The sequence below is a fragment of the Nicotiana tabacum genome, chromosome 3 (genome assembly GCF_000715075.1).
Source record: "Nicotiana tabacum cultivar K326 chromosome 3, ASM71507v2, whole genome shotgun sequence".
NCBI lineage: Eukaryota > Viridiplantae > Streptophyta > Magnoliopsida > Solanales > Solanaceae > Nicotiana > Nicotiana tabacum.
The window spans coordinates 101,795,257-101,810,255 of NC_134082.1; the positions used below are offsets into that span (position 1 = coordinate 101,795,257).

General features: G+C 37.7%; 1 protein-coding gene across 1 annotated transcript; it reads left to right on the plus strand.

Annotated features, from left to right (window-relative positions):
* Nucleotides 1-3,978: 3,978 nt before the first annotated feature.
* On the plus strand, nucleotides 3,979-4,455 carry LOC107771286 (uncharacterized). The gene has a single exon (XM_016590627.2). The coding sequence runs from the start codon at nucleotides 3,979-3,981 to the stop codon at nucleotides 4,453-4,455; it is 477 nt and encodes a 158-aa protein (XP_016446113.2).
* The last annotated feature ends 10,544 nt before the right edge of the window (nucleotides 4,456-14,999 follow it).

Below are 14,999 nucleotides of genomic sequence, written 5' to 3' on the forward strand. Positions count from 1 at the left end.
TACATGTATTTACTTGCATGAGTTTTTGAATGTCTAAATAATGTATATATTTTTACACTATTATTTAATAAAAACTAAAAACTCTTTATATTATCTAATATTTAATACTGTCACAATTTTAGTTAACTAAATTCCCAGTTTTACTTTTTATACTTGAAAATGTAATGTATTTTACATAATTAGATTACTTAAAAGCTAATTGTAGTGTGTTAGTTTAGTTCCTTTTAGAGGGGCTAAATTCTATTATTTACATATGGTATCAGAGCATGGATATTTGAACTGATAATCTTCGATTGGAGAGATTAATTTCATAGCATACCGAGAGAAAGAAAGAAGTTGGCCAAATGAATGTAGTAATGTTTTGGTGAATATGAACTTTTGACATATATGTGTCACGACCGGGAATTCTCACCTTCGAGACTGTGATGGCGCCTAATATTTTACTTGCTAGGCAAGCCAACGTTGGAGAACTGTTAAGCCAATTGTTACTCAATTTCAAAAGATAAAGTCAATTAAGCCAAAATGAAATAAAACCGAGTACGGAATAACATAAATGCCCATAATATCTACTACAATCCGGATCTGGAATCACAACTCACGAGCATCTAAGATTTTCTACATTCAGAGACTTAAAGATATACAACTATTTTGAACGAAAAGAAACAGTAAAATAGGGAAAATAAAAGGGGACTTCAGGTCTGCAGATGCCAACAGAACTACCTTGAGTCTCTAATGAACAAATCCAAGTTGCTACTCTTCATGAACAGCTAGGGCCGGTACAAAAGTCTGCACAAAAAGTGCAGGATATAGTATGAGTACAACCGACCCTAAGTACTCGAAAGTGTCGAGCCTAACCTCGACGAAGTAGTGACGAGGCTATGACAAGACACCTACATGATAAACCTGTGCAGATAACAGTATATGTACAAGATAACAACAAATAAAAGCTAAACTTGTACTATTATGAGGGGGACATGCTAAAGGGGATACATGATACGAGAGATACAACGGAAATGATAACCAGAACAATAATTATGCCTTTAACCAGTAAAAACAATTAAGCACAATGAAGAAAATTTGCATGGCATCACCTTTCGTGATTTTACTATCAACCTCACAATGAAACAATGATACTGCACATCATCACCTTTCGTGTTTTTACTCTCACTATCAGTGTAAATCAATAGATACAGCACGACATCAACCTTCGTGCATTAACTCTCATAACATGGCACGGCATCACCCTTGGTGCATTAACACTCACAATATGGCACGACATCACCCTTCGTGCCTGAACACTCTCCCTTACCACATAACAATGAACAAGTAATAATAGGGAGATAAGATCAACAAGTATAAGCCTTACTTAAACAACGGTCCCATAATACCAATTTCTACAATGGAATCAATACTCAATTATCACAAAAGCCCATAAATACGGTAAGAACGATAAATTTAAAAAATAACTAGTCTAAGCATGGATAACATGATCAAAGTAAGCAATAATTGCAAGGAGTCCCACCCGCATGCTTTAACCCGACAACAACGCATAAGTACTCGTCACTTCACATATACATTGTACCCAACATCTAAACATGTAGCAAATAGGCAAATAAGTCCTAATCGCTCAAGTCAAGGCTAACCACGACCCTTACCTCGCTCCAAAGGATCAATTCAGAGCTCAACCACAACTTTGCCTTTCAAACAAGCATCCGAACCAATAGAATCCAGCAGATTACCCACCAAACGATTCAAATTAAGCCTTAAGAAATACCCACGATTGCAAAGGATTCAATTTAGGTCATTATTGAAAAGTTCAACAAAAGTAAACTCCCGGGTGTGCTTAGTCTATTATTGAAAAGTTCAACAAAAGTAAACTCCCGGGTGTGCTTAGTCTAAGCTCGAAATTCGGACCAAAATCCGATTACCCATTCATCCCCCAGCCCAGTTATGTAATTTATTTTGGAATCCGACCTTAATTTGAGGTCTAAATCCCTATTTTACAAAAATCTCTAATTCTACCCAAACCCCCAATTTCCACCATGAAAACACAAGATCTTAATCGCAAATGCGATCTCATACTGACCTAGGTACTCTTCGCAAATGCGAGCCTGTCAGGATTGGGGAATGTTAGCAAATGCGAACACTGATCTCGCAATTGCGAGATCAGACACTAGACCACTCCATAGCCTATCCGAAACTTACCCGAGCCCTCGGGGCTCCAAATCAAATATGCACACAAGTCTAAAAATATCATATGAACTTGCGTGCGTGATCAGATCGCCAAAATAACACCTAGAACTACGAATTGGACACCAAAATCAAATGTAATTTTTAAGAAACTTTAGAATTGCTATATTAACAACCGGACGTCTGATTCACGTCAAACCAACTTCGTTTCTCACTAAATTTCACAGACAAGTCATAAATATAGTGTTGGACCTATACCGAGTTCTGAAACCAAAATATGGACCCGATACCCAAAAAATCAAACATTGGTCAAACATTTCAAAGTCATTAGGCTTTTAACTTTCATATTTCAACAAAGCGTTATAACTCGGGTTAGGGACTTCCAAATTCGATTTCGGGCATACACCCAAATCCTGAATCACAATACGGGCCCACCGGGACCGTTAAAATACGAATCCGGGTCCATTTATTCACAATGTTGACCGAAGTCAACTCAAATGGATTTTAAGGTAAAAATTTCATATTTTCTCAATTTTTAACATAAAAGCTTTTTGAAAAAATAGCCGGACTATGCACACAAATCGAGGAGGGCTAATATGAGGTATTTTAAGGCTTCAAAGCATAGAATTAGGTTCTAATACGTAAGATGACCTATCAGACCATCACAATATGATTCTTATAAATTGTATTAACGTAATTGATTACATTATGATTATGAAAGTAAATTAGATGCCCAGTATTGATTCTCTGTTTAAAAGGGAATTTGGAGTCTTACTGTTTTTATTAATTTTCCCTATCATTGAATTTCAAAAAAAAAAATAATAATAATAAAATAAAGGAGTTGAATAGAATCTTGATGAAGACGGCTTTATTCAATTTATATATGAGCCAGTTATATACAGATCCATAAAAGGATGAAATACCTATGCATGGCATATTGAATTTATTTGATGTCTTTATTTAATTTAATTTAAGTATTCATTCTCTTCCCATACCCAAATTATGCAAGCTTTTTACGGAAAAGGAACTAAAGCTATGTTTTTATTTAATTAAGGTTTGAGTTGTTAATTATTTTGATATTTATTGGGACATAAAGTAAATGTGTTTTTGAGCTATTTAAAGTATTTGGGTCATTAAGTTATTGATAGAACTATTATCTTTATTATATGTATGTTATTAATATTTTTATAGTTTGTTAGTCATCAAAGTGATCAAACTCGAATGTTTTAAAATATTCACATGCATAAAATTTCCTAATATTTATTTTATGTGTGCATTTATGTTTACATAGTTTGTTTGCCACCAAGTAGCCAAACTAGTATGTTCATAAGAAATATGCATACATAACATTATAGTTTATTCATGAAACTAATGAAGTGACTATAATTGAAAATTAGTGGATAAATTAATTTTTTCTATTGCTAGAACTTAAGGATTTACCCAAAGGTGGATCAATTATTCTATGAATAGTTTGAATATGATGAGGTAAATTAATATTCTTTAGTCAAATATATATTATCTGTCCAAATATGTCATATATGGTTGGTTACAAATATTTAAGTACCTATTAAAGGCTAAATGATTTAAATTATGATAGTGTGTTGTAGTATTTACCCAAAGGAGAATTACGATATGCTTTAATTGTTTAACTGAATCCATATTGATTTGTGAGCATGTATTATCTATTTTGCAGCTATTCCTCTTCATTCACATGCTTTGTCTGTTACTGTGTTTAACGGATTGAACTTCTCTAAATGGCATGAACAAGTCCAATTCCACTTAGGTGTAATGGATCTTGACTTGGCTCTGCTAAATGATAAGCCTGCTGTCATTACTGATACGAGCAGTGCGGATAAGAAATATTTTCATAAAGCATGGGAACGCTCTAATAGGCTGAGCCTTATGTTTTTGCAAATGACTATTGCCAACAACATTAAGAGTACATTTTCACAAATAGAAAATGCCAGAGAATACCTGAAGTTTGTGGAAGAAAGTTTTTGTTCTGTAGATAAGTCTCTCGCTGGTACACTAATGGATGAACTCATGACCATAAAGTTTGATGGGTCGTGTAGTATGCAAAATCATATCATCGAGATGACTAACATTGCAGCAAGACTTCAAACCTTGGGGATAAAAGTGGATGACTCCTTCTTGGTTCAGTTTATTCTGAACTCGTTGCCTCCTGAGTATGGACCTTTTCAAATTAATTATAACACTATTAAGGATAAGTGGAATGTTAGTGAATTGTCTAGTATGCTTACTTAGGAGAAGTCAAGACTTAAGAAATAAGGAATTCATTCAATTAATCTCATGGGTCAAGGAGTTGGTAAAAGACTTAAAGTAAATGCCAACAAGTTCAAGAAGAAGAAGCACCTGCAAAAGCTCCACAAGATTCTAAGAAGGAACATAATGTAGATACATGTCTTTATGTAACAAGGAAGGACACTATCAGAAAGATTGTCTGAAACGTAAAGCTTGGTTCGAAAAGAAAGGTACAATTAATGCTTTTATATGTTTCAAATTAAATTTAGTATAAGTTCCTAATAATACTTGGTGGCTTGATTCCAGTACAACTGCTCATGTATCTACTACGTTGTAGGGATTCCTTACGATCCAAACTACAAATCCAAATAAGAATTTCTTATTCATGGGAAATCGTATGAAGGCTCCAATTGAAGGCATAGGGGCTTATCGTTTGATCATGGAGACTGGACACCACCTTGATCTATTACAGACTCTTTATGTACCTTCAGTTTCTAGGAATTTGATTTCGCTTTCAAAACTTGATGTTTCTGGATTTGATTTAAAGTTTGAAAATGGATGTTTTAATTTATATAAGAATAATGTTTTTATGATTCTGGTTTTCTTATTGATGGTTATATAAATTGAAACACGATATTGGTTTTTCCGAATCTCTTCTTATTGTTCAACATAATATTGGAATTAAACGTAGTTCACGAGATGAAAGTTCTGCTTACTTGTGGCATAGACGTTTGGTGTCATATATCCAAAGAAAGGTTAAAAAGATTAGTAAAGAATGAGATTCTTCCAAATCTAAATTTTACTGATCTTAATATATGTTTGGATTACATTAAAGGAAAGCAAATCAAGCATAGTAAGAAAGGTGCCACAAGAAGCACCCAACTTCTTGAAATTATACACATTGATATTTGTGGACCCTTTGATGTTCCATCTTTTGGTGGAGAAAAATATTTTATCACTTTTATCGATGATTTCACTTTATGGATACATCTATTTGCTGAAAGAAAAATCTCAAGCAACAGATGCTCTCAAAGTGTTTGTTAATGAGGTTGAAAATTGTCACGACCCAAAATCCCTCCGAATGAGTCGTGATGGCACCTAGTCTCTAAACTAGGTAAGCCTAACATTAACTGAGATAACATTTATATTTGCTAATTTTAATTTAAATAACTCTTAACAAATTACAATTCCCAAAACCGGTGGTATAAGTCACAAGCCTTTCTAAGAGTAGTTATACAAAATAAATACATCATTATTCCGAAACAAAAGAAACAAACGGAAATAAGTACAAATGAATGTGACTCTGAGGCCTGCGAACGCTGTAACAAGTTTACCTTGAGTCTCCACCGGAATGACCCGCACAGCTACTACCGATCAAATACCTGGATCTGTACACAAAAATGTAAAGAAGTGTAGTATGAGCACACCACAACGATGCCCAATAAGTATCAAGACTAACCTCGGTGGGGTAGTGACGAGAAACAGTCAAGACACCTATTGGTCAAATACATTGAACAGGATATGATAATAAACTATCAACCTATAGATAAGAAAGGAATATCAACAACAGAAAAAAGAACAAACTACAATTAGTAGAAATAATAAAAGGGAAACACGGATGGAGACGAAGATAACCAAGTAAATTAATACCAACATAGCTGGGACACAGACAAGTAAAATGTACTCAAATAAGAAAGGCGATATCAACTCAATAAATCATATCATTTCTGATGCACAATTCCAGCCATCTCAAACTCGATGTCTTATATCATAACCTCAACTACCAAACCTTTAGCACACCAGGCACCTCGTGCCCATATATTTCTATATCACTTTGCACAACGACGTTCTCATGCTATTCAGTACATAGGGTCCATAACCAATGCAATTAAGAAGTTCAAGGAGTCTCATTTACATAACATAAAGTAGAGTACAGTTTATAAACCAACTAGGAACTCAACAAGAAAACATAAAGTTATTATTAGAAATTATTTGAATAAAGAAGGTACAATTTTCAATTAAAATATAACATCAGATGATTTATTACCTTTTACAAGGGATTTAATAAATTAACTTAGTAGAAATTCCTTTTTAAGTAAAATACAACCTCAAACGGTTTAAGAAAAATTTAACTGAGAAACTAATTGAGTTAAAAATATAACAATTATTGAAATTTGAAGTATTGAAATAATATATAAAAATACGGTAAGGTATTGTAAACACTATGGATTCAAACACAAGGATCACAGCAGTAAAGGAATCTAAACAGTTAAAACACTTGAATTGATAACAACAATTACAACGAAGACAAAATAAATCATAGAAGGAGTACAGCTCTACGCATAGATAACAACCGGGGACCTCCCAGGATACCGTCCTATAGTCCCAAATGTAAATACTCGGGGATCTCTCAGTATCCTCCGTATATGAGCTAGGGATCTCTTGGTATCCTGAGGATCTCTTGGTATCCTCAATATATGTGCTGGGGATCTCTTGGTATCCCGAGGATCTCTTGGTATCCTCAATATATGTGCTGAGGATCTCTTGGTATCCCGAGGATCTTTTGGTATCCTCGATATATGTGTTGGGGATCTCCTGGTATCCCGAGGATCTCTTGGTATCCTCACCCAAACAATATGAATAATACATCCCGGCAAGGATATCAACAACAATCCAACAACCCAATCACAAGGAATACCACCACCAAGAGTATGAATACACGACAACAAGAGAATCACAGAAAACCCAAGAAGCGCAATAACCTTAACAAAACAACAAGACATAACAAGTACGTGATAACTTGTCACGACCCGGATTTCCCACCATCGGGCGTCGTGATGGCGCCTACTATCGGAGCTAGGCAAGCCAAATATTTAAAACAACTTTCCTGCTTTCTTTCAAACAATATAATAAACGAGACAAAATCTAAGCGGAAGACTTTAAATCTAAAGCAACTAAAAACCAAAAGTGCGGAAGCTTGAACCAAAATGCTACCCAGAGTCTGGTGTCACTAGCTTACGGACTACTACAGAATACTACAATCTATGTCTGAAGGGAAAATACATCATGTTTGTCTGATACAAGATAAACAAACAAAAAAAAACATGGAAAGGGACTTCGGCCTGCGAACGCCAGCTAGGCTACCTCGAGAGTCCCTGGACTGAAGATACCTCCCAGAAGTCCTACTGCTGCGGTCCATAAGCTGCTCCCTGATCTGTGCAGCAAAAATGCACAGAGTGTAGCATCAGCACAACCGACCCCATGTGCTGGTAAGTGCCTGGCCTAACCCCGGCGAAGTAGTGACGAGGCTAGACAGTACCTACCACAATTAACCTGTACAGATATATATACAACAAGTGCAAGAAAACAATAACAAGATAATACAAAGTAAAACTGGGAGGGGACATGCTATCGGGGAGTAACAGATAAAAATGAAATATCGGAAATAAATAGAAGAAACTCCGGTTTCCATGATATATATATATAATATCATATATAAGTGGACGGCGTGCCACACGATCCCATAATATCATATATAAGTGGACGGCGTGCCACACGATCCCATAATATCATATATAAGTGGACGGCGTGCCACACGATCCCATAATATCATATATAAGTGGACGGCGTGCCACACGATCCCATAATATCATATATAAGTGGACGGCGTGCCACACGATCCCATAATATCATATATAAGTGGACGGCGTGCCACACGATCCCATAATATCATATATAAGTGGACGACGTGCCACACGATCCCATAATATCATATATAAGTGGACGGCGTGCCACACGATCCCATAATATCATATATAAGTGGACGGCGTGCCACACGATCCCATAATATCATATATAAGTGGACGGCGTGCCACACGATCCCATAATATCATATATAATATCTGACTTCATATAGTAGACCCCTTCAGGGGAGAATAACAACTCAATACCTTTAACCCGGCAAGGGTACAGCTAACAGCCCAAAATATCCCGACAAGGGAGAATATATATATATCAGTCTACACATCCCGGCAAGGGAGTATTCACAACACATTCTCCTTTTAAATCATTCTCCCTCAAACGTTCACATTATATGAAACTTATCAAATAAACAAGGAGCTTATGTCACATTATTCGAATTAAAAGCAATCAAGACTCACGATCATGCTAGACTCCGGTGCATAGTTAACTGTCACCATGCCTATACACCGTACTCCACATTAGCAAGTAGCAAATATCATCCTAATCCTATTCCCTCAAGCCAAAGTTAGAACAAACACTTACCTCGAATGCTCCAAACTCAACTCACACTTCTAGTATAGCTTTACCTCTTGATTCCACCACCAATCCGCTCGAATCTAGTCATAAGTTACTTAATCACATTAATAATTACTAAATGAATCATCCCCAATGCATGAAAATAGATTTTCAAGGTTTTTCCCAAAAAGGTCAAAAATACCCCCGGACCCATGTGGTCGAAACTCGAGGTTCGGACCAAAACCCGGTTACCCATTCCCCCATGAATCCCAATAGATGATTTGTTTTCAAATCGGACCCCAAATTGAGGTCCAACTTCTCAATTTGTAGAAAACCTAGGTTCTACCCAAAACACTCAATTTTCCCCATGAAAATCTTTGATTTGAAGTTGAAATTATGTTAAAAGATGTTAAGGAATAAAGAAATTAAGTTAGAAATCACTTACCAATCGTTTTGGAGAAAAAAAAGTTGTTTGGAAAATCACCTCTTAGGTTTTGGGTTTTTGAAAAGTGAAAAATGACTGAGATTTTCCGAACTTGTATACCTTTCTGAGGACCTGGCGCGGACCACACAAAAATGTGTTTCGGCCGCGCCGAGTGGGAGAAAAATGGGGCTTCTCTGAACCCTTCCAGCGCGGACTGCACTGTTTTGGTGCGCGGCCGCGCTGGCTAACCTGAAACCCTAGCCCTCAGACTCAGCCACGCGGACCGCACAAAAATGCATCGCGGCCGCGCGGCTCCAGCGCGGACCGCGCGGAAATGACCACGGCCGCGCTGGTGTCTGTAACTCCTGAACCTACATTTTCTTAAGTCCAAGACCTCCCGGGCCCCATTCAAAACTCACCCGAGCCCTCGGGGCTCCAAACCAAACATGCACACAACCTTAAAAATATCTTACGGACTTACTCGTGCGATCAAATCGCCAAAATAACATCATATACATAGGATCAAGCCTCAAACACATGATTTTCTTTCTTCAACTTTCATAACTCAAACTCTCCATTTTTAGTCCGAAACACGTCATATGACGTCCGTTTTTAGCCAAACTTTACAGATAGTGCTTAACACATATTTAAGACTTGTACCGGGCGTCGGAACCAAAATACGAGCCCGATACCTATATTTTCTAACTCCTTTTCATTTCAAATTTTCATATCAAATTTCAGAAAAACAATTTCTTTCAAAAATTCATTTCTAGGGCTTGGGACCTCAGAATTTGATTCCGGGCACACGCCCAAGTCCCATATTTTTCTACGAACCCTCCGGGACCATCGAATCACAGGTCCGGGTCCGTTTACCCAAAATGTTGACCGAAGTCAACATTATGCATATTAATACCAAAATTCATCAAATGTTTCACATAATTCACATATTCTAACATAAAAACTTTCCGGCTACGCGCCCGAACTGCGCACGCCAATCGAGGAAACTAAAAGCGAGGTTTTCAAGGCCTCAGGAGCACGGAACAAGGAAGAATTACGGTGATGACCCCTTGGGTCGTCACATAACTACACCGGCAACCACAACAATTTGGACTCATAGCATATATACATGGGGTCATAGAGGAATTCACATTTTAGAGATAACAAAACGATAAGAAGAACAATCGTTTCAATTAAGGCAAATAAGGCCAGGTAACAAGTAAGTGTTAGAGGGAAGCTAACAACATCGTATGGAGCATATAGAGGTAAATTAAGCAATTAGAAAACTCAATCATAACGGAATATTTACCACATAATGAACATAAGGACCTAAGAACCTTAAAGGCAAATTTCCCACAAATAAGTCCGAGCACAAACTCGTCACCTCACGTGCACGAATTACAAATAGCATAGAAGACTCAAATCCTAATGGAAAGTCCCCCACACAAGGTTAGGCAAGATACTTACCTTAATCCTGCCAATTCAATACTCAATTTAGCTTTTCCTTTACCAATTCATCAATGCTCGGCTCAATCTAACCAAAAACGACTTGAATACATCTAACAATTCAAGAGAAAATAATTACAATTGACAAAGCTATGATTCCTATACAATTTACAAAAAGTCAGCAAAAGTCGAATGCCATTCCGATACGAGTTCACCCATACAAAAATTATCCAATTCCGATACCATTTGGTCCTTCAAATCATCATTTTACATTTTTGAAAGATTTCATAATTTTTCCCAAATTCCATCCCAAATCACGAATCAAACGACGAATTCAATGATAGATTCATGTATTCTAGCCAAATCCTAGTTAGAATCACTTACCTCGATGAATTTCTTGAAAACCCTTTGAAAAAATCGCCAAGATCCGAGCTCTCTAGGTCAAAATATGAAACAAAACCCTAAACCTCGTATTTATAGTGCACCTCCCAGATTTCCATCACTACTGACCGCAAAAAAAACCAACGCTGACCGCGGTAAATCCACCGCTACTGCGGAGAATGTTGACTGTAGTGACATGCTTTAGTATTTTGGCCATAACTTTTTCTATATATGTCCAAATTGTGATTTATTTACCTTTCTGGAAACTAGAAACGAAGGGCTACAACTTTTATTTTTATATAAATTCCTTGTAGATCAAAAGATATAGGCTTCCGAAGTCAGACCAGCGACCTGCGGATTCTTCATTACCGTGGACAATTTTCCGCGACCGCAGTAAAATCACCGCCCTCAGCGGTAAAAAGTCCACCCCAGTTGCAAATTTAAGCACCAGACCCAATGCCTGAGTTTCGGTAATGCCCGGACTTCGCTCAAAACTCACCCAAAACACACCCGAGACCCCCAGAACCTCAACCAAATGTACCAACACATTCTATAACATCATACGAAACTTATCCCTACTCTCAAATCACGTCAAACAACGCTAAAATCACAAATCAGATGCCCAAACATATGGAAATCACTATAAACTTCAAGAACCTCTAGAATTGCAACCAAGCGTCCGACCCACATCAAATCAACTCCAAACAACACCAAATTTTGTAGGCAAGTCCCAAATGACATAACGAAGTTGTTCAAACTTTCGGAATCGCATTCCGACCTCGATAACATAAAAGTCAACTATGAGTCAAACCTCTCCATTTTCCAAACTTCAACTTTTCCAACTTTCACCAAAATGCTACAAATTACCCTACGAGCCTCCAAACCCAAATCCGAACAAGTCCAAAATCACCGTACGAAGCTACTGACAATATCCAATACTCATTCCGAAGTCGTTTACTCAAAAGTCAAATTCCGGTCCATTTTTATCCGCTTAAGCTTCCAGAATTATATTTTTTCTTTCCAATTCGACTCCGATTCATCCAAAAACTAAATCCAACCATGCACACAAGTCGATATACATAATGTGAAGCTGCTTTTGACCTCAAACTGTCGAACTGGGACAAAATTGCTCAAAACGACCAGTCGGGTCATTACATCCTCCTCTACTTAAACATACGTTCATCCTCGAACGTGCCCGGAGTCGTTCCAAAGTCATCGAACCATCGCATGAGATCACCATACATACACCTAGGGGTGATTCCCCATCACCCAACCCATGTAGAATTGGCAATGCCATTTAACTGAAGGCCTCATCTCTTCCTTAGTCTATAACCTTAGAACAGGACCCAAACCTCTACATCTGAAATTCATCATAGGACCCGAGTTCCACATCATTACACTGAATACACCTGAACAAGCTGAATCGAGCCAAAAATTCAAACCTAGAATATAATCACATGCTGATCCACGCAGTTCAAATACTTGAAGTAATAACCTCTGACCACCATAGCTACTCAAATAACACTCTGGATGCCGACAATACACTTCACATTGAATACGACCTTGTTCCGAACTTCCATAACACTGCCCACGATAAAGAAACATGAAGAAACTCATAACTGTTCATAAAGTCAACAAGTCAAGAAGCTCTCTCGCCCGTCAAGGGCCATCACCCAAATCTTAGCAGAACACCCTCATACTTCCAAACACTCCTCATCCCCAATTCCATAGTACAAACCTCAGGTCTAAAAATCTCATCTCAGCCATTACAAGCAACCCAACCAACAGCTCATCACGGAACCACACGAATTTTCAAACTACACAGTTTGTACACCCAGCAATGACTCAATTATGCATCACAAATAAAGGGAAGAAAAGTATAAAAATTATCTAACAAGTACAACATGTGTAATAACAAAAGTATAATTTTTTTTCAGTTCGTCCAACAAAGGGAAAACACGACACCAGATAAACACAAGAAAAGGATATCCCACATAACATCCACTACGGCATGCAGCCTACTCCTGAATACTCATTGAGCCAAAATGCTCGGGCACATTGGTCATATGAATACTGATATCAAGTACAATAAAGTGCACAAATAAAACTGTGGGAAAAAGTGAATAGAAGTAATAAGATATAAAAGAAACAAGTATAGCTGAGGTGCAATGAGCAATTAACATCACGAGGGCTATCTCACCCACATCGCCATAAAGCCTGAACAGAATTACAACATGTATGGAGAATAATCATACCGCCTCACAGCTCATCACAACATAAGAGAGCAGCACATAACATAGGCCAGAGGCACAAATAATATCCATTCTGCCTGATAACATAACCAAAATGGCAACCTCACAGGAGCACACAAAGTTAACCTGATACAAGATACATATTCTCATTGAGCTTTCTCATTGCCTCAACCAAATCTTGATCCTTCCCAATTAGATAAATATGCTTCAAAAGGATACACAACAACTTGTTAATAATACATGCTATTAATCATCCCATTCTTAACATTTCTTCAAAATTCACAAACAGGAAATAGTCCATATATGAGGTCACCTAGCTCCAAACCTTAGGAATACCAAAATTTACATACTCGACTCAACTACGCAAATCAAATGACTGATATATCACGCACATCTTATCATTCTGCTGAAGGACTCATATAGAACTTCTGGCCGCGTAACAAAACATAAACCTCGAAACCCAGTAATCACCATGCTACCAGCCATGCACCCGCAAACCAAAACTCAAGGTCCTTTCCAAAAATGCACACCCTTCGCATATGATAGCCAACAAGGTCAACACTCTATTAATTTCTAATACCTATTTAGGAGAAAGACACAATGTACCATATATTCCTTATGCCCATAGCAGCCAGCCGACTCAAGTCATTGCCCAAACCATCAAGAACCCTCTAAGATCCGCTCGCACGTAACTAAGCCATCAGTACTGCACCTCCCCAACTCAACTGAGTTACACAAACCATCCAATCCAAGAGTGCTGGCACAATTGCCAGTAGAGAACTCCTATTCAAAGGACCAATCACTTCATCGCTCTGCTGACCCAACACCACAGAGCTGACCCATTTCTTCGGATAGTTGATATGCAATAACCCCAATCAAAGTCCCAACATCATCCCATGCAAGATCTCAGACCTTGGTCATACACAAAATCTGGGAACCTACTAATACCACATATACACATACCTCAGGCCAAATCTGATACAAATCCAACTTTGCAATTTGGATGCCGCTATTGAACTCCTCTACTTGGCGCAAAGCCATAGAAAACAACGTCTAATGATTCACAAAACTAACCTTCAAACCTCGTACAACACATATCACAAGGTACTCCAATACCGCCAACTATCCTCAATCAGCACCCACAACGCTTCCGCTACGCCTCCATGTAAACAACTGAATAGTTACCTCTGTATCTTCAGTCTGGACAAAATGCCGAGGTAATGCCTGAGCATCCCTGACTCCTTCATAGACCGTTTATAGTATCACGAACCGCTGCCGCATAGCGGACACTGAGAGCGTAATATCACACACGAGTGGATGTGGAGGAACGTAAGTTATATTCTTCGAGCTGAATCAATATCGCATAATAAGGAATGAATGAAGTGGAATTTTCTAACAGTTTTGTAGCCTCTCGAAGATAAGTACAGACGACTCCGAACGGATCCGCAAGACTCTACTAAACTTGTTTGTGACTCGTAGACCTATGAACCTAGAGCTCTAATACCAACTTTGTCACGACCCAAAATCCCTCCGAAGGAGTCGTGATGGCACGTAGTCTCTAAACTTGGTAAGCCTAACATTAACTGAGATAACATTTATATTTGCTAATTTTAATTTAAATAACTATTAACAAATTACAATTCTCAAAACCGGTGGTACAAGTCACAAGCCTTTCTAAGAGTAGTTATATAAAATAAATACATCACTGTTTTGAAATAAAAGGAACAAACAGAAATAAGTACAAATGAAGGTGACTCCAAGGCCTGCGAACGCTGTAGCAGGTTTACCTT

Bases quoted from the DNA above. Each gene is read 5' to 3' on its own strand.
- LOC107771286 (XM_016590627.2), top strand. From the start codon at position 3,979: ATGGATCTTGACTTGGCTCTGCTAAATGATAAGCCTGCTGTCATTACT.